The 19,494-nt window shown below is 38.0% G+C and overlaps 1 protein-coding gene across 1 annotated transcript in view; it reads right to left on the bottom strand.

Annotated features, from left to right (window-relative positions):
- Rbm6 (RNA binding motif protein 6) overlaps window positions 1-19,494 on the bottom strand; it is a 94,000-nt gene that overhangs the window by 62,337 nt on the left and 12,169 nt on the right. The window contains exons 2-5 of the mRNA XM_050139543.1: window positions 18,620-18,730; window positions 10,550-11,828; window positions 9,327-9,416; window positions 6,782-6,851 (exon numbers count right to left, since the gene is read on the bottom strand). Coding sequence (XP_049995500.1) covers window positions 6,782-6,851; window positions 9,327-9,416; window positions 10,550-11,828; window positions 18,620-18,663 — 1,483 coding nt within the window. The 5' untranslated portion in view covers window positions 18,664-18,730. The remainder of the gene's footprint in view (window positions 1-6,781; window positions 6,852-9,326; window positions 9,417-10,549; window positions 11,829-18,619; window positions 18,731-19,494) is intronic.

Consider the following 19,494-nt stretch of genomic DNA (forward strand, 5'->3'; position numbering starts at 1 on the left):
ATTTTAAAGAAATCAGGATTGTGGGAGTCGCTGTTTATTTTATTGAAATCTGATTTAAATAAAACTTTTTCTCTAAACAAAAGTGTTGTTTCTATAGAAGCAAAGTATGAGAGACAGAAGCAGGAATATTTCTAAACTTTAGGCCTGTTGTAGAATATTATTTTAACTAGGTAAAGATGTATTACATTTGTTTGTGCTGCATTTGTTTAATGATATAAGAATCTGTGTTTAATTATGTAAGGATGAGTTGCATTTGTTTCACTTTGCCTAACTAAGGCACCTGATTGGTCTAATAAAGCGCTGAACAGCCAATAGCTAGGCAGAGAAAGGATAGGCGGGGCTTCCAGGCAGAGAATAAATAGGAGGAAGACTCTAGACTCAGAAGAATAATAAGAGAACAAGGGAGAAAGAGAGGAACATGCCTGGCTCCAGTAGGAAGACAGGCATGAGAAGCAGTGAAAGCAGGATATACAGAAAAAAGGTAAAAAGCCCTGAGGCAAAAAGTAGAGAAACAGGTTAATTTAAGTTAAAGAAAAAAAAAAAAAAAAAAAAAGCCAGAATGTGCCCAAGCTAGGCCAAGTTTCTGTGCCATGATTTGATAGTCCTTTTGTACAGAGGCCAGCCTGGTCTACATAGTGAACTCCAGGATGACCAGGGCTATGTGGAGAGATCCTGACTCAACAAAGAAAACACTGACAGAAATTGTAGGGAACTTGATTCCACAGTACTACATCCCTGAAAATAGAGAATTTTAGAAGAAATGTATCAAAAAGGTAAATAATTTTAGAAAAAAAAACAAAACAAAAAAATGATTCAGGTATCAGGATTGTAATCAATGGGAATATACAACAAAAAGGATTAGTAACTTGTTTTATTAAAATTAAGAAAATCTCTAATTTGTATGTCAAACTACCTTCTGGGAAAATGGAATTGGTCCATATGAAACTCATCACTTTGACATTTTAAGAGCATTTCTAGTTTGCTTCCCTTCAACTGTGCATATAAGGACTGCTGGGGGTGGGGGCTGGAGAGACAGCTCAGCAGTTAAGAGCACTGACTGCTCTTCCAGAGCACCCACATGGCAAACAGCTGTCTGTAACTTCAATATCTGACACCTGATGTGGAATTCTCCTCTGTATGCTGTGAATACCATTGGTTAATAAAGAAACTGACTTGGCCTGATAGGGTAGAACAGGACTAGGTGGGGAAAACTAAACTGAATGCTGGGAGAAAGATGGGCAGAGTCAGAGAGAACCCATGTAGCCCCACAGGAGACAGCCACAAGAACTTTAGCTGGTAAGCCACAGCCACATGGCAATACACAGAGTAATGCGTATTAATGTGGTAAATTAATATGTAAGAGTTAGCCAATAAGAAGCTAGAGCTAATGGGCCAAGTAGTGATTTAATTAATACAGTTTCTCCATGATTATTTCGGGGCTAAGGAGACACCCTCACACAGGCATACATACTGACAAAACACCAATGCAAATTAAAAAAATAATTAAAAAAAAAAGGATTGCTGGTTTATAATAGAGCCAATAAAATAAGGAAAATATACAGATATACTGGCTAAGTTTCTCAAACTGCATATGGTTCTATTTTATTTAGTTTTCCATGTGGACCAATTAGTTACTTAGAGAAAATAAAGACATAGGGATGTGGATTAGTGTTAAGTCCTTGGGTTTGTTCCTATGCACTACACACACACAAAATAAAAAATAAAGGAAAAAATTCAGTTTTCCTTCATTTTCTGAGACAAGATCTTACTATATAGGCTACTTAAACTAGTCCTGAACTCACTACACAACCCAAGATGGCCTCCAACTGAATAACACCCCCCCCCTGCTTTAATTTACCCAATGCTGAGATTATAGATAGGTATTGCCACAGTCCACTACTTTTATTTCAAAATCTGAAATTAGTCGCAAGTGTCATTTTATCCTGATGATAATGGGTCCAGCAGAACAACCATTAGGAAACTTTCTTACTCGATTTATTTTTAATACATTGGCAGTGTGAACACAATGGAGGATAATGTCCTACTTAGAGACCATAATCTAATGAATGAGTCAAGAAGAGAAGAAATAAGCAGTCTATTTCCAGATACTAATTAAGTCAAAGGAGAGCAGTTATTTTTTTTTAAAGTCAGTGATCTCATTCAAATCATATTCTCACTCCTTTTCCACCATTACTCACTCACCCACCGTGCACAAAACAACCAATCAGAAAATAAAAGGGGGGATAAAACCTTTGTAAACCTGTTTTTCTCAAGGCAAGAACACACTTCATCCCAGGAGAAAGAATAGAGTAACAGAAGGATCAAGAGAGAATATCACCTGTAGCAAACTGACCAAACAACTGAGGTCCCAGATAGAGACAAAAGTCTTCTTTTCATTGCTGTATCTCCAAACAAATAATAGCACAGCATTTGGCTCATTCAATGCCACATCAATCAGAATGAGCATCATAACTTGGGCAACATAAAAGTAAGTTATAGTTACAGTTAAGTTATAGTTCTGAACATTGACATAAAACTACAATTAACTCACACGTGATCACAGTCAAGCCACATGTCTCTGGGCTTTGTTATCTAATATGTGGAGTAGAAACGATTAACTCCTTTTTTGCTTCTTTAGTTTTCTTCCAGGCTGACCTCAACTTACAAGAATCTCCTGCCTCAGTTTCCCAAGTTCTGGGATTATAGATATAGATGTGAACCACCACCCCTACCTGTGATAATTCCTATAGAGTGGTTCTGGGATGCAATAACATCTATCAGTACTTCTATGCTTCTATACAAAGCACAATCAGGAACTAAAGAACAGAGTTGATGTGGGAGTGATTTCTTATTAATAAAGAAACTGCCTAGGCCCCTTGATAGGCCAACCCTTAGGTGGGTGGAGTAAACAGAACAAAATGCTGAGAGACAGAAGCTGAGTCAGGGAGTCGCCATGATTCTCCCACTCCAGACAGACGCAGGTTAAGATCATTCCTGGTAAGCCAGCTCGTGGGCTACACAGATTATTAGAAATGGGTTAGATTAATATGTAAGAGCTAGCCAATAAGAGGCTACAGATAACGGGCCAGGCAGTGTTTAAAAGAATACAGTTTCCGTGTAATTATTTCGGGTAAAGATAGCCGGGTGGTGGGACGCAGCCTGCCGCTCTCCTCAACATTTGAGGTCAGTCTATAAAACAAAACTGTACCTTCTTAAATCAGGCATGGTGGCAGATACCTGATTCCAGCACTTCAGAAGCAGAAAAACTATATAACAAATTCTAGTCAAGCCTGAGCTATAAAAACAAAATAAAAACAGTGGCTAGAGAGATAGCTCAGGAATTAAGAAAACCCACTATTCTTTTTTTTTTTTAAAGATTTATTTATTTATTAAGTATACAGTGGTCTGCCTGCATATGTCCCTGCAGGCCAGAAGAGGGCAGAATATTTCATTACAGATGGTTGTGAGCCACCATGTGGTTGCTGGGAATTGAACTCAGGACCTTTGGAAGTGAAGCCAGTTCTCTTAACCTCTGAGCCATCTCTCCAGCCCAAAACCCACTATTCTTATAGAAGACTCATTTATATATAAGGTTCACTTCCCAGCACTCACATGGTGGCTCACAACTGTGTAACTTCAGTTCCCACAATTCCATCTTTTGGTCTCTCTGTAGGCACTGCACACATAGGGTACACTTATATATACACAGGTAAAACATTCATACACATAAAGTAAAAATAATTTATTTTTTAAAAAGGGAGTGATGGTGCAGGCCTTTAATTCCAGGACCTGGGGACAGAGACAGGTGAGTTACAGATAGAACAAATAAATATTTCTTTCTTTTTTTTAAAAATTATTTTATTTATTTATTATGTATACAATATTTTGTCAGCATGTATGTCTGCAGGCCAGAAGAGGGCACCAGACCTCATTACAGATGGTTGTGAGCCACCACGTGGTTGCTGGGAATTGAACTGAGGACCTTTGGAAGAGCAGGCAATGATCTTAACCACTGAGCCATCTCTCCAGCCCCAAATAAATATTTCTGATCTCTGTAAATAACAATAACATCAGCATCTCTTTAGACATTAATTCTTTTTTAATCCTGTTACCTCTAATTGAGGTCTATGGTTTGATGAGCTCCCTGAAGTTCAAACAAGAAAGGTAATCCTCCAAGCAACAAATATGAGAAGCAAAGATTAAGAGATGTTTAGCGCCAGGTGGTGGTGGCACACGCCTTTAATCCCAGCACTTGGGAGACAGAGACAGGGGAATCTCTTAGTTCGAGGCCAGCCTGGTCTACAGAGCGAGTTCCAGGGCAGCCAGAGCTACATAGAAACAGTGTCTCAATCAAACAAACAAAAAAACACACTAATGTGTTCATAGTAATATACTCTCTATATATAATAAATAAGAACTTAAAAAAAGGCAACTATGGGAGTGACAGCAGGTAAAGCTTCAAAATGAAGTTAAAAGGGAAGCCAAGAAATAAATCCTAGAAGATAAGTGGAGATCAAAAAAAAGGAAGCAGTTAAAAGGATCTGACAAAGAAATGAGCAGTTACTGGTCAAAGACTTAAGATCGGTTTGGCTACAGATAATAAGTTAAAAACTGATACAGAAAGAGGTCACACAGTCATAGACCAGCTTACAGTCTGCTTTATAAGTTAGAAAAAGGAAATGGGGATTTCTTCCATATGAGATAGGCAGCTATATATAAAGGTTTTAGGCATAAAGGATACCATGATCTAAGAGGCATCATTTAAAGTTCATTCTACCTGTCACCTGCAGGTATAAAACCGGTCATGGAACTAGTAACTTATTCATTTAAAAAAAAAAAAGAAAAGAAACTACATATTGAATATACAATCATGTCATATAACAAAAGGTCATTGCTTTTAACATCCTAAACAATTTTATATATGCATCAGTACCTTAAGTCTGTCAATTATGATTCTAGGAACCATTACAGCTAGCAAACTTAAATACTTCCACTTTGGATCCTACACACTTATGTAATTTTACCTTGCTTGCAAACCTAACTATTGAAATGGAAATCATTGAGTACTACAGAAACTAAAGAGTTTAAGCGGCTGCTTTACTAACGATATCAATACTTAATGGAAGCAGTTCATGACACAAGAACTGAGGTTATCACCCTGTAAATTAAAAAGCATATCTACCCTATTAATTCTATCTTTAGTTCTCAGAGAATATATCAGACACATGCAACAAACACCTACAAAATTAAGGCACACAAGAATAACATATCTACTCTTAGTCATGTTTTATTTAAAACAAATAATTGTTTTCTGAGAAATAATACTTCTGAGTTTCCTCTCTAATTACAGGAAAAAATACACTTGTAGACTTAAAAACCACATTATTTTAAGCACAATAATTTATTTTTGTGCTTTTCACTGCAGAACTCATGAAAAAAAAAGAAGCTATCTCATTAGATACTAAAATTCCATTCCAAACTGGGCAGTGATGGTGACACCTTTAATCCCAGCACTAAGGAGGCAGAGGCAGGTGAATCTCTGAATTTGATGTTAGTTAGCCTGATCTACAGAGCAAATTCCAGGATAGCCAGGGCTACACAGAGAAATCCTGTCTCAAACCTCCCCCTCCCCAAAATTTCATTCCATCGTAAATTATTTAAAAGTTAACTATAAGGTCAGGTTAGTAGCTTGCCCAGCCCACACATAAAAGCCTGGGTTCAATCCCCAGGACTAGAAAAAAATTAATAATAATAACAGATTAAACAAATAATAAAATGAACTATATCCTCCAAAATATGACACACTCTAACTTGAAGATGCCTTTAAATATATTACTGTGATTCTCTATTTTCTATAAAATGTAAATGCTCTATTTTCTTCAATTCAAATTCTAGGAAAAAAAGATTGCCTTTATTTTTATTTACTTATTCATTGATTTTTGTTTTTTTTTTTCAAGACAGGGTTTCTCTGTGTAGTTTTGACTGTTCTGAAATTCTCTCTATAGACTAGGCTGGCCTCAAACTCAGAAATCCACATGTCTCTGCCTCTGAGTTCTGGGATCAAAGGTGTACACCACTACTGCCAAACCAATTATTTTTAATCTATTTCATATTATGGAGTCCCAAAAATATTCAGCAAAACTTTGAGTGTGCGGTATTTCACTTGCCTATAGTAAGGCTTAAAGGAGGTGACCAAAGGTGGCAATCAAAATACTAGAAGCAATCACAGCATTTCAGACTGCAGAGGTTGAAGAGAAAGCTCTTCTAGACCTATTCATGGATTTCGAAGCCTGAGCTGTGGCAGAACTCTTGTCAGAGCAACACAAAGTTGGAGAAACTACAAGTTTGAACAATTTCTCTGGTAAGCTGTTAAATTTCATCTTGAAACAATGAAATATGAAACTTTATATACAGTAAGCTTACTAAATTTCACTAGGCTCAAATGTAAGCATCCCACCATCATGAAAAACATAAATAACAAGTTTAATAATTTAATCATATAAAACAGTCAAGGACAGATGCCACAGCACTCACTTTATATCTCACAGGCACTCAGAAGAACTGGAGCATGCATCCTCATTGCCCATGTGTGAATAAACAGCCATACAAAGAACCACAGTTAAGACTAAAGCTGCTTGTTATTTGAAGGCACCAACAGGAAACTTCTGAAAATCTTATTTGTGATTTCTTAAAAACAAAATTTTTGAGTAGCACATAATGCAGAGACATCTGTCCAAGACTCTTCCTAATCCAAGATTACATGCACATCAAAAGAGCTCACCTGTATTATACTCCTTCAACTGCAACTCCTTTACAGGTGTGCCATCAGAAGTCCGAAAAGCATTAAGAATCTGCAAAAATATGACATTTACACTAATGATACAAATTATAGTTAAATGTTAATGTTTATATTTCCCTACTGGTTTTCACTCTATACAATTTAAAGCAAGGATTATTTTATAAAGACAAATTAAACGATATTGTAAGAATCTAGCAGAGTGACTGTATCTATGGTAAACATTAGAATGAATAGTGTTTTCACTGTATCTAGGGTAAGCATTAGACTAAACAGTTATTTTTTAAAAGTACTTTGACCTTGAAGAAGTCATTGTGGAAAATAGTGATAGTTTTCTGTGACTTATACAATTGTTTTTCTGAGGGAGCTTTAAAGCCTTCGCATGACTTTGGTCACGAGGCACACCTGACGCTCTTGGAGATTACTGGGTACTGAAAACAGTACACAATAAAGACTAAAGTGTGAGGGTGTGCTGCTTTCCTTCAGAAAAACATATAGATTTGGTATAAGGAATTTAATTAGGAAAAAACAACTTTGTGTAACAACCGATAAATATGCCTTTGTATGGCTGTTCAAGGTTCATTCCATCAGAGGCTGGACCTTTCTGATGCCAAAGAGAGCCTAAAATTACATTTTGGAGTAACCTCTTTCTTTGACCAACTCACAAAACACAGAATGCCTGAGAACCATACTCACTCTATATATTCAAAGGGTGATAAATGAAGTTGGGCATGACTACAAAGACCTATGATCCCAGCTAGCCAGAGCTCAAGGTTGCTAAGCTCAATGTGAAGTGGTAGAGGCAGCATACCAAAGAGAAAAAGAAACAGAAACTGAATATACCATACATAGGCAGGAGAGCTGGGTTAATAATGTGGCTCAGGAGCCAGGCGTGGTGGCACATGCCTTTAATCCCAACACTTGGGAGGCAGAGGAAGGAGGATCTCTGTTGAGTTCCAGGCCAGCTTGGTCCTCCAAGTTAAGTTCTAGGACAGCCAGGACTGTTACACAGAGAAACCACGTCTCCAGAATCCAATAGATTAGATAGATAGATAGATAGATAGATAGATAGATAGATAGATAGATAGATAGATAGATAGGTAGGTAGGTAGGTAGGTAGGTAGGTAGGTAGGTAGGTAGGTAGAAAGAAAGTGGCTCAGTAGTAGAGAGCTTGCCTAGCATATTCAGGGCCTTGGATTCACACCCAGCACTCTTCGAAAAGGCAAAAGAGCAAGGCTTTAAAGACTACAGGTTTTGAAATATATATATATATATTCCAAATCTCTCTTTAATTGCTGTGTGTAACCCTTTAATGCTTAATGGCTCGTGTTAAAAATAATGCACTGAGTACAATTTAGTCCAGTCCAGGGCCTTAGCACTAGAACTTAATCTAGTTATTTGTTCTGTTCAGGTTTGAGTTCAATCTAAAATGGCCCAATCCTCAATCTGACAAGATAGCTCAGCTGGTAGGGACATTTGAAGGAACAAATGAAGGGACACTAGCCCACTCATGCATGTGACTTAGGCGGGTCTTGATGTTCTTCCTCTTTCCCTCTGCCTTGCTAAAATACCATTAGGTCACATTCCTAAAGTTATTCACTAAGGTCTACTCCCTTATTTGACCTCTTCCTCCTGAGGCTGACTTCCAAAATCCACTATCAAAAGCTCCCTTTGGTTCACCTAAAAAGCATACCCAATTAAAATTAACCACATCATCCTAACATGTGGTTTCATCCTTTCCTTACCTTTATAAACTGCCTTTTGTTTATATGCCACATCTGTCTCCTCCCTATCCAGAGGCAGTACTTTTTCCCTCTGGGACGAATATATCCCCTTTCCCTTGTACCCCCTCCATCATCCTCTATTTCCTTTACCACAGCAAATTAATCCATTCTAACAAAGACCTCCCCGTTTTCTCCTCTGCCCAGTTTCACCACTGCCCAGTTAAACTTTTATTTTGAGACAGGGTCTCACTAAAAGACCTGGGGCTGTCCTGATCTCATTCTACAGCCCAAGTAAGCCTTGAACTTACAATCTTGACTCAATCTCCTGAAGGGCTAAGATTATAGGCCTATACAACCAGGCTCAGTTCTGGCTTCTGTTACCAAGCCCAACATTGGCGCCGAATTGTTTTAGTTAGCATACCAAATAACAGGTTTCATTGTAGTGTTTTCATACATAAGTACACACATAAGTATCATTGTACTTGCTTATATATATCTACCTTGCCCCACTATCCATTCCTAGGGTTCAAATTTTTCATCTTCTGTTTCAGCATCCTGAGTACTGATTACAGACATCTATCACAACACTTGACTCTGTACATTTCTTTACATGCTCCTATGAACCTGTAATTTCTGAAAGTGAATTTTAATTTTTTTTTAATTTTGAGATAAATTCTCACAATTAGTCCAGGTTGGCCTCAATTGGCAATCTTTCTGCATATTATCTCCCAAGTGCTAGAGTTATAGGCATGTGTCACCACACCTGGTTCTTTTTTTAATTAACAGAGACAGAGCATATGCCTTACCTCTTCTTTTGTTGCATTTTCTGGCACCCCATTTAATCGAATAAGTCTGTTAGGCTTCTCCTCACTTGAGCCAGTCCTATAATCTTGATCCTTGAATTCAGAATGTAAAGTTATTTCACAAATAGATTTATTTTTACATGTAAAATAAAACCCAACATGAAATACAGTCAAGAAATGAGAACTTACATTTTTCTCTCATTTTTTCCCTAGCATTACTGAATTATAAGTATGCTAAGAACAAGGCTTACTGAGGGAGTCTTAATATAATAAAAAAGCATGTTCTAAAATTCTCAAAACCTACTATTTGGTTACTAAGTATTAAGATCACCAAGTGACAGACAAGGCATAGTGGTACATGTCTTTAATTCTAGCACTTAGGAGACAGAGGCAGGTGGATCTATGAGATCAAGGCTAGTCTGGTATGCACAGTGAGTTTCAGAACAGCTGGGGCAACACAGAGAAAACCTGTCTTAAAAAAAAAAAAAGAAAGAAAAAGAAAACTCACACACACAGAGAAAGAGATCACAAAATAAAAGAAACTGCAGTAGATATGGGTAAAATCTATTTTAAGATAATTTTTGTAATTAATTGCAAGTATATAACTCTCCTCACTTAGATTTAAGAAACTTAACATTTAAGCTAATTAAGCTAGCTATAAGAGGAAACTTGCAACATTAACATCATATCCTCATGACTGCAAAAACATTTCTAAGCATTCTCTAAGTGAACTTAAATAAGAAAATAAATCCCAAATCACAAGGACTCCAAAAGATGTGAGACCCACTCCCCAAGACTGATAGTTTTTTTTTTTGTTTTTTTTTTTTTTGGTTTTTCGAGAGAGGGTTTCTCTGTGGTTTTGGAGCCTGTCCTGGAACTAGCTCTTGTAGACCAGGCTGGTCTCGAACTCACAGAGATCCGCCTGCCTCTGCCTCCCGAGTGCTGGGATTAAAGGCGTGCGCCACCTCCACCTGGCTCAAGACTGATAGTTTAAGATCAATTTATCATAGGTCATTTAAACAAGCACAATAAAACAAAACGACTAAAACGCACATGAAAAACATGCTCTGGGTCAAGAGCCTTTCTCTGGATATTTAAACTCCATTATTCCATTTTCAAATACAAAGTTTGCTTTTGAATAGTTGTATAAGACTTGAGGGACTGAACATTTTGCATTCTACACTTCATCCTTGAGAAAAGTATTATGAACCACCTCATCAACATACCTGATGTTCCTGTTGGGCATCTCGGGACATTTTGCCCTGTGGAAAAGACTTGTTCTGGCCATAGCCAAAAATCTGGCTTCCTGGCAACCTGTGATCCACATCACAGTATTCAATGCTTCTGTAATCAGTGTCTTGTCGGCCAAGAAAGTCCAAATCACTTTCTTCTTTAAACAGACCAGTATCTGAACTCTGCTGTTCACTTCCAGAAAGCTTTGGCTTGTCTTGGTTTTGAACCGGGCTTTGGCTGTTCTGAAAGTCTGATGGAGATTCATGTTCAAAGGTTCCACTTTGTGTTTCTCCTTCTCTTGTTTCTGAACACTCAAACTCTCCCTTCTGAACACCAAAAGAAGGCCTTTCTACTGCATGGTCATGTGTGGATTCTTCTCTCTTGTTCACATTCATACCAGAATGTTCTCTCTCTTGTGTAGAAGGCTGAATGTAATCCAAAATTTTTGGATCCGCAGGAGGCATCTCCCTATCTTTAAATTCCATACAAGGTCCTACCTCTCTGCCCCTAAAATCTTGGTAAGTCCTAGAACGGTGTCTACCTCTGAAATCCGAATGTGGTGTATCCCTATTCCTAAAGTCTAGATCAGTAGCAGCTGAACCTCTGCCTCTAAAGTCTACCTGTGTTCCATCTTTATCCCTAAAGTCCAAATCAGATACATCTCTGTTCCTAAAATCAGAACGAGACTGATCTCTGGATCTAAAATCCAAATCTGATAAATCTCTTCCCCTAAAGTCTGCATGGGGTCCATCTCGGCTTCTAAAATCTAAATCATATGTGCCCCGCCCCCTAAAGTCAGATGGAGGAACATCTCTACTTCTGAAGTCAACAGGGTGAGAATCCCTGTCTCTGTAATTCATATGAGGTGTCTCCCTAGCCCTATAATCCATAGGAGTACCATCTCCACCCCTGTAGTCCATAGGTGTTCCTTCTCTATCCCGAAAATCCCCAGAATGTATATCCCTGTTCCTGAAGTCCAACTGCGCTGAATCTCTGCTCTGGAAATCTGAGGATGAAAAATCTCCTCCTCTGAAATCATGTCCAGGTCCCTCCCCTCCTTGATAGTCACCATGTGGTCCATCTCTAGCTCCATAGCTGAAAGAATGCTCCTCTACATTTGCAAAGGGAGGTCCTGAATGCCCCTGGAAATCAAAGGGAAGTGAATCTCTGCCAGGAAAGTTGCCAGAGTGTCTCTCTTGAGCATGACTCTTAAGGGGAGGAGGAGGATAATCCCTGTTCCACCCGGGAGCAAACCTTTCTTCTTGGCTCCCACTGTAGAAACAAAGACAGGGTTATTCATATTGTCCAGAGAGTTTGAAATCTACACACCAGCATATTCTTCTCTAATCACAGCACATTCTTCTGTAAACACATTTTGGGGGGCAGAGTTCTGTAACAAGGTCCTAGATCTGCAGAAAACAGCAAGTTTTGCTATTTTAAGACGAGGTGTCCGAGTAAACTTTTATGCTCCCATTTCAGAACACGAGGTAAGTCAACACAAGGTTTTCAACATGACTGCTGCAGAAAAAGCTTTCACCCAGTCCTGCAACAGGGAAAATCCGCAATACCAGATAAGCTAACAAAGGAACATGCTACAAAAATTCCCATTTTCTACCGTCAAGGAACTTAAAATTCCAAGATCATCATGACAATTACTATACATGTGGAGTCAGGGAAATCAATGCAATTTTCTATTTGTTTGGTTTATTCTTTTGTTTTTAAGATAGGATTTCGTTATGTAGCCTAACTGGCCTAGAAATCACTACATAGACCAGGCTGGTCTTGAATTTGAAGCAATCCTTTACTTCCTGAGTAATGGAATTATAATAATAAGCAGCCATGCTCAGCCTCAAAGTATAAAATTTCTTGTAAGTTTCAGGATGTGTCTTTCTCATTGATGCACCCGATGGTAAAAATTCCAAAAATATTTTGTTGTATGTACATCAAGGATTTTATTCAATCCGATGAGTAAAGGTCAAAAAGGAAGATTAGTTGTATATCTTCATGACCAGTAATAGCACTAAACACCAGTTCTACTGTGGCTCTACCTGAAGAACCCTCAGCTGTGTACAATTATAACTACCCAACAGTATCAAAGACAATATCAATCAACCATAAAACATGTTAAGTCATCTCTGCCAAGCTAAATTATCTAAAAAGTTTAAATCTGAAAGTAATCTAGAACATAATATCTTTAAGCATAATATCCATGTACCAAATAAAGAAGTTGACACACCAAATTCTAAAGCCTCGAGCTAATTTCAAGACAGGGTTTCTCTGTGTAACAGCTCTGACTGTCCTGGAACTTGATTTGTAGACCAGACTGCCCTCATACTCACAGAGATTGGCCTGTCTCTGCCTCCTGAGTTCTGGAATTAAAGGTGTGGGCCACCACAACCTGGCTCAAGCTAACTTTTTACTGCAATGAAACATTATTTTAAAAATACTAACAGTTAGAAAAGCAAACAACAACAAAAGTATACTTGGAACAGAAGAGACGGTTCAGTGGTTAAGAGCTCTTGTTCTTCCAGAGGTCCTAGGTTTGGTTCCCAGCACCCACATAACAGCTCACAACCTCTATAATCCAGTTCCAGGGGATCTGACACCCTCTTCTGGACTCTTCGGGAAGCAGGTACACATGACATATATACATTCAGGCAAAACATACTCTCAATTTACATAACTTAATAAATAAACAAGAGTTGCCCAGTCTTTCATACTACCAAACTTCTCCCTTTAGCTAAACACTAGAGCATTTTACACATTTTGGCTTTGATCAAAGATTAAGGGACAGTCACACATGGTGGTAAACAACTATTTTATTACTTGGAATGTTGAAGAGGATAATCCTGAATTTAAGGCCAGCTTCAGCTACAGAATGAAACCCTGTTTCAATATACCAAAAGATTAAGGAACTTAAATAGGCAATTAGGCACCTGGGAATCCCAGAGAGGCATGTGGAAAAAAAGGTGTGTGTGTGGGGGGGGGGGGTGACTGAAGGGCTATCTACTACTTGGAAGTACAACCAAAGCATGGAGATTTTATCAGGACCAACTGAAGTCTCTCCTCCCCAAACACAGAGATTCTATCATATGACCCTTCTGAGCTCAAACTACACCAACATACTAAAACTCAAAAGACAACCGACTCTAGATCACTCGGTTCAAGAGATCAGTTACAATACCATCAGCACTTCCTTTGTACCTTATTTTTAATTTATCATTTATGTGTTTTTAATACATACATATAAACATACAAACATATCCACATACACCTCACACACACACATAAACACACATGGGAGGGGTGCATGTATGTAGAGGCCAGAGGAGGACATTAAGCATTTTCTATGGCACTCTACCTTATTTTTTGAGACCTGGTTTCTCACTGAATCTGAAGCTCACCGTTTTAGTTGGGCTAGCTGGACTGAGCTTATAGATCATTGTCTCCACCCTCTTGACACTGGGTTAGAAGCACGTGCTGTTGTTTCTTGGTTTTTTGAGACAGGGTTTCTCTGTGTAATCCTGGCTGTCCTGGAACTACCCCTGTAGATCAGGCTGGTCTTGAATTCACAGAGATTCACCTGTCTCTGCCTCCTCTGCTGGGATTAAAGGTATTTGCCTCCACCACACTGCTCTTTTTTATTTTTTAATGTAGGTACTAGAAATTTAAATTCAGGTTCTCTTGATTTCTCAGCAAGCATTCTTGCCCAGTAAGTCATCTCCCCAGATGTTTTTCTTACATCTCCCCACCAAACACTTTCATAAAGTAAATAGAAATTTAAAGCATTAACACAAACATTAGAACAATGTACAATTAATGGATTTTCAGAACATGACAATTTCTATTGGTTCTCAATAATACTAACAACAGTTATGTCTTCGTGGTTCATCATAAACAAGTTTAAATATTCCTCATAAGGATAAAATTTAACACAAAAATTAGAATTTTATCATTAACCACAGTGTCTCCCATAGTTAAAAATCATTCAAGTCCTACTAATTGGCTTTTTGGAATACTTAAGCTTCCACAGACACTTGTGGAATGACTGCAGAGACATCTAAAAGTATGCATTTTCTCACCAGAACACATCCAGCATTGTCCTTGAATACTGCCATGAGGATTATCTTATCCTCAACTCAAGCAGATCAATAGTAACCTACCACACTACAGTTCTTCTATCTATATTTTATAGTTTAATCAAGAAACAATTTTAGGGGGCTGGAGAGATGGCTCAGTGGTTAAGAGCATCAGCTGCTCTTCCAGAGGTCCTGAGTTCAATTCCCAGCAACCATATGGTGGCTCACAACCATCTGTAATGAGATCTGGCGCCCTCTTCCGGCGTGTGGGCATACACAGAGGCAGACTGTTGTATACATAATAAATAAATCTTTAAGAAAAAAAAAGAAAAAAAAGAAACAATTTATTAAAAATAAAACAGCAGTAGTGCCAAGATTGGTGACCCATGCCTTTTACCTCTGTGAATTCAAGGGCAGTCTAGTCTACATAGCAAATTCCAGACCAGCAAGGGCTACACAGTGAGCACCTATCTCCAAACAAAAAACAGTAGTGGGTATAGAAATTATTTTAAACTATAGTAAAACAACTTTACGAGGAAAAGTATCTCAAAGAGCAAATAAAAGTCATTTTCCTAGAAGATACCTTTTTTTGTGAGTCTCCCAAAAATATCTCCCTCTGGTCAAATACCTTAAAAATTAGGGACTTATCCCTTAGCCAGAGATAGGAAGATCTCTGTGAGGCCAGCCTGGACAGACAGCCAGTTCTAGGACAGACAGCCAGGACTACGGCTGAGAGACAGAGAGATTCTGTTTTGAAAACACAAAAACAAAAACTCAAGTACTCAGAAGACAGAGTCAGGAGTCCTGTGAGTTAGGAGGCCAGCTTAGTCTGCATAGTGAGTTCCAGGCCCACTATGACTACAAGTGAGACTGAACACACACATGCCACACACACACATACCTAAAACACATCATGTAAGAGCTATGTGTGGTAGATGCCTGTGACCCCAGCATTGTAGAGGCTGGCGCAGAAGGAATGAATTCAGTGCCAGTCTGAGCTACACAGAAAGACCCTCAAAACAAAAACAAGCCAGGTGGTGGTGGCCCACACCTTTAATCCCAGCACTCAGGATTTAGAGGCAGGCCGATCTCTGGGCTGGAGACCAGCCTGGACTACAGTAGAGTAAATTCCAGAACAGTCAGTGATGTACAGAGCACAGAGAAACCCTGTCTCAAAAAACAAAAGAAAAAAAAGTTCTTAAATATAGGAAGGGGAAATTGTGCAACAGAGCCAAATCTATCTACTGCTCTTTGTTGTTGTTTTTTTAATTTTTATTTCATGTGCATTGATGTTTTTGTCTGCATGCACGTCTGCATGAGGGTGTCAGATCCCCTGGAACTTGAGTTTCAGACAGTTGTGAGCTGCCATATGGGTGCTGGGAATTGAACCTCGGTCCTCTCAAAGAGCAGTCAACGTTCTTAACCACTAAGCTATCTCCCCAGCCCTAAAATTTTTGGATTACTTAATTCTATAAGAAATAGTCTGACATACAAAATAATTATCCATAAATAGACTAAGAAGACAAACAATAATCTAAATATATTTATTTATTTATTTATTTATTTATTTACTATGTATACAATATTCTGTCTGCGTGTATGTCTGCAGGCCAGAAGAGGGCACCAGACCTCATTACAGATGATTGTGAGGCACCATGTGGTTGCCGGGAATTGAACTCAGGACCTTTGGAAGAGCAAGCAATGCTCTTAACCGCTGAGCCACCTCTCCAGCCCTAATCTAAATATTTTTAAATGTTACATATAAACACTGATTTAGACTGGAGCTTGGCAAACCTTTTATATTTATTTATTTATTTTTGGTTTTTTGAAAAAGGGTCTCTCTACATAGCCTTGGATGTCCTGGAACTTATTGTGTAGACCAGGCTGTCCTCAAACTTACAGAGATCCATCTATTTACACTTCCCGAGAGCTGGGATTAAAGTTGTGTGCCACCATGCACGGACAAACTTTACACTAAATGCTAGGAAGTAAACATATTGGGGCTTTGTAGAGTATTCATTAGCTACCACAACTATTCAACTCTATAATTACAACATGAAAGCAACCACACACAATTTGTAAATAAATGAGCATAGCTATGTTTGGATAATAAGTTACTGCCAGTGCTAGAGTGATGGCTTAGTGGCTGCAATCATCTACATGGCAGCTCCCAACTGTCTACAACTCTAGTTTTTAGAGACCTGATGCTCTCTTCTGACCTCTGTGAGCACTAGGCACTCATGTGGTACACACATACACATACATACATGTGAGCAAACACTCATGCACATGAAATAAAATCATTATTTACTTACTTATTATTTATTTATATTTTGTGTGCATTTGGTGTTTTTATATCTGTATTTATGTCTGTGTGAAAATGTCAGATCCTCTGGAACTGAAGTTACAGACAGTTTTGAGCCGCCATGTGAGTACTGGGAACTGACTCTAGATACTCTGGAAGACTAGTCAATGCTCTTAACTGCTGAGCCATCGCTCCAGTCCCTAATAATATATATATATATGTGTGTGTGTGTGTGTGTGTGTGTGTACAAAAAAAATATAATATATATATATATAAATATATATAAAATAAAAGTATAAAATATACTTTTAGTAATACACACACACATACATATATACTACTTTGAGAGGCTGGAATTAGAAAATTGCTAGTTTAAAGTCAATATGGATCATTTAAAGAGACACAGTCCTAGCATCCCATTAATACTAGTAACACCAGCTCTGAGGGTTCTGTCACTCTCCTCTGGTTTCCACACACACTTACACAGATATACACGCACATAAACATACACTAAGCATTTTTAAAAGTATTCCTACAAAATGAAAGCATAATCCATTTATAACTAAGGGCTACCACTTTTTCTACTCTTTGTACCCAAAACCTCTAAAGCTGATATTTGTGTAGCTTAGAAAAGCATATCAATTTCAAAAGCAAGACACAGCTCTAGAGTCTAGACATAAATTGTTGAAATTAATATAGTTTTCAAGGTTTTACTTTTATATATGTAAATATGTATATATATGTAAGTATATGTCATCTGTGTGCAGGTCCCTGACGAGTTCAAAATAGGGAGTGGCATCGCTGAGAGCTGAGTTACAGGTGGTTGTAAGCTCCCTGATGCTTTGGTTTGGGGAACCAAACTTGGATCTTCTGCATGAGCAACAAATGCTCTTTAACTGCTGAGCCATCCTTCCAGCCCCTTAATGGAGCTTTCATAAACTTAAGCACAACATATTTTTCTAGATTTCAAAATATATACTGCTTTGTTAAAATAGATAAAAGAATTAACAAGCGTGAAGAAGGCAATTCCAGCTATTTGGTAAGCTGTGACTGAAAGACCAAAAGTTCAAAGGCAGCCCAGGACACATTGTAAAACCTTATCTTGAAAGTAAGTAAATAATCTCACACCTGGGATGCTAGAAGGATTCCCACAGCTTCAGTGTCCATCTGGGCTATGTATTGAGCTCAGGTCCACATGAGCCAGAGTGACACAACTGTCTCAAAAACCCAAAACAGATAAATAATTCTGGCATATTTTTAATATTTGAAAAATGTTACTGGCTGGGTGTGATGCCTCACACCTTTAATCACAGTACTCCAGAGACAGGAGCAGGAGGATCTCTCCGAATTTGAGGCCAGCTTTGGTCTACATAATGAGTTCCAGGAGAGCCGGGACTACATATACATAAAAAGATGAGAAACTCTGTCTCCAAAAAAAAAAAAAAAAAAAAAAAAAGCTATCAAGGGCTAAGGCTATAGCTCAGAACCAAAGCATTTGCCACATACTGGGCATATATTCTCAATCAATTTAGAAATGACTAGAAACTTTTAAAATGTTTTCTACTTCAAAAAAAAAAAAAACTCAGTTATTTCTCCACAAAGAAAATATTTGCCTTTATGGTAAGTCAAGTTACATTATAAATACTTGAAAATTTAAATACTTAAAATTTAAGACTTACCGAAAAGGTCCTGTTCTGTTAGCAGATCGAGAATCCCCCCACATCTCTTTCTATATCAAGAAAGCTTCAATAAGTCGATCTTTTTCCTACCAAACTCTAGTACGGTAGTACCTGTATAAAATAAATCACAAGTAAGTACTTTAGAACATGAAGTATAAACTAAACTACCTAATCTTTGCTTGATAAGTTTATCAGGGACTACATCATGATGGATATTTTCAGACACCACTTTAAAATATTTATACAGAGCCAGTGAGAAGGCTCAGCACTTGCCCCTATGCCTGACAACCTGAGTTTAATCCCCTAGAGCTACATGGTAAAGGAAATCAATTCCCAAAAGCTAGCCTCTAACTTCTTCACACACACATATACACAAAATAAATGTAAATAAATACAGATAACAGAAAATTTATAATCAATTTATAACTAAAATAATTCTTGGGCATGATGGTGCATACCTTTTATCCCAGCACTCAGGAGGCAGAAACACAAGCATACACATACATTAAAAAAAAAAATCTTTAAAATTTTTGCAGCCAAGGGTAGTGGCATATGTCTTTAATTCCCAGCACTCTGTTGGTAGAGGCACTTGGATGTCTGTGAATTCAAGCCCAGTTAAGTAATAAAGAGCTTGTTTAAAAAAAAAAAAAAAAAGAAAAAAGAAAAGAAAAAGAAAAAAAGAAGAGAGAGAAAGAAAGAAAGGGCGGTGGTGGCCTTTAATCCCAGCACTTGGGAAGCAGAGGCAGGCAGATCTCTGTGAGTTCAGGGCCAGCCTGGTCTACAAGAGCTAATTCCAGGACAGGTTCCAAAGCTAAAGAGAAACCTGGTCTTGAAAACAAAAATAAAAACAAACAAAAAAGAATGAAAGACAAAAA

This window comes from Alexandromys fortis, unplaced genomic scaffold (genome assembly GCF_014885135.2).
Source record: "Alexandromys fortis isolate MF-2015 unplaced genomic scaffold, M_Fortis_MF-2015_v1.1 scaffold_36, whole genome shotgun sequence".
NCBI lineage: Eukaryota > Metazoa > Chordata > Mammalia > Rodentia > Cricetidae > Alexandromys > Alexandromys fortis.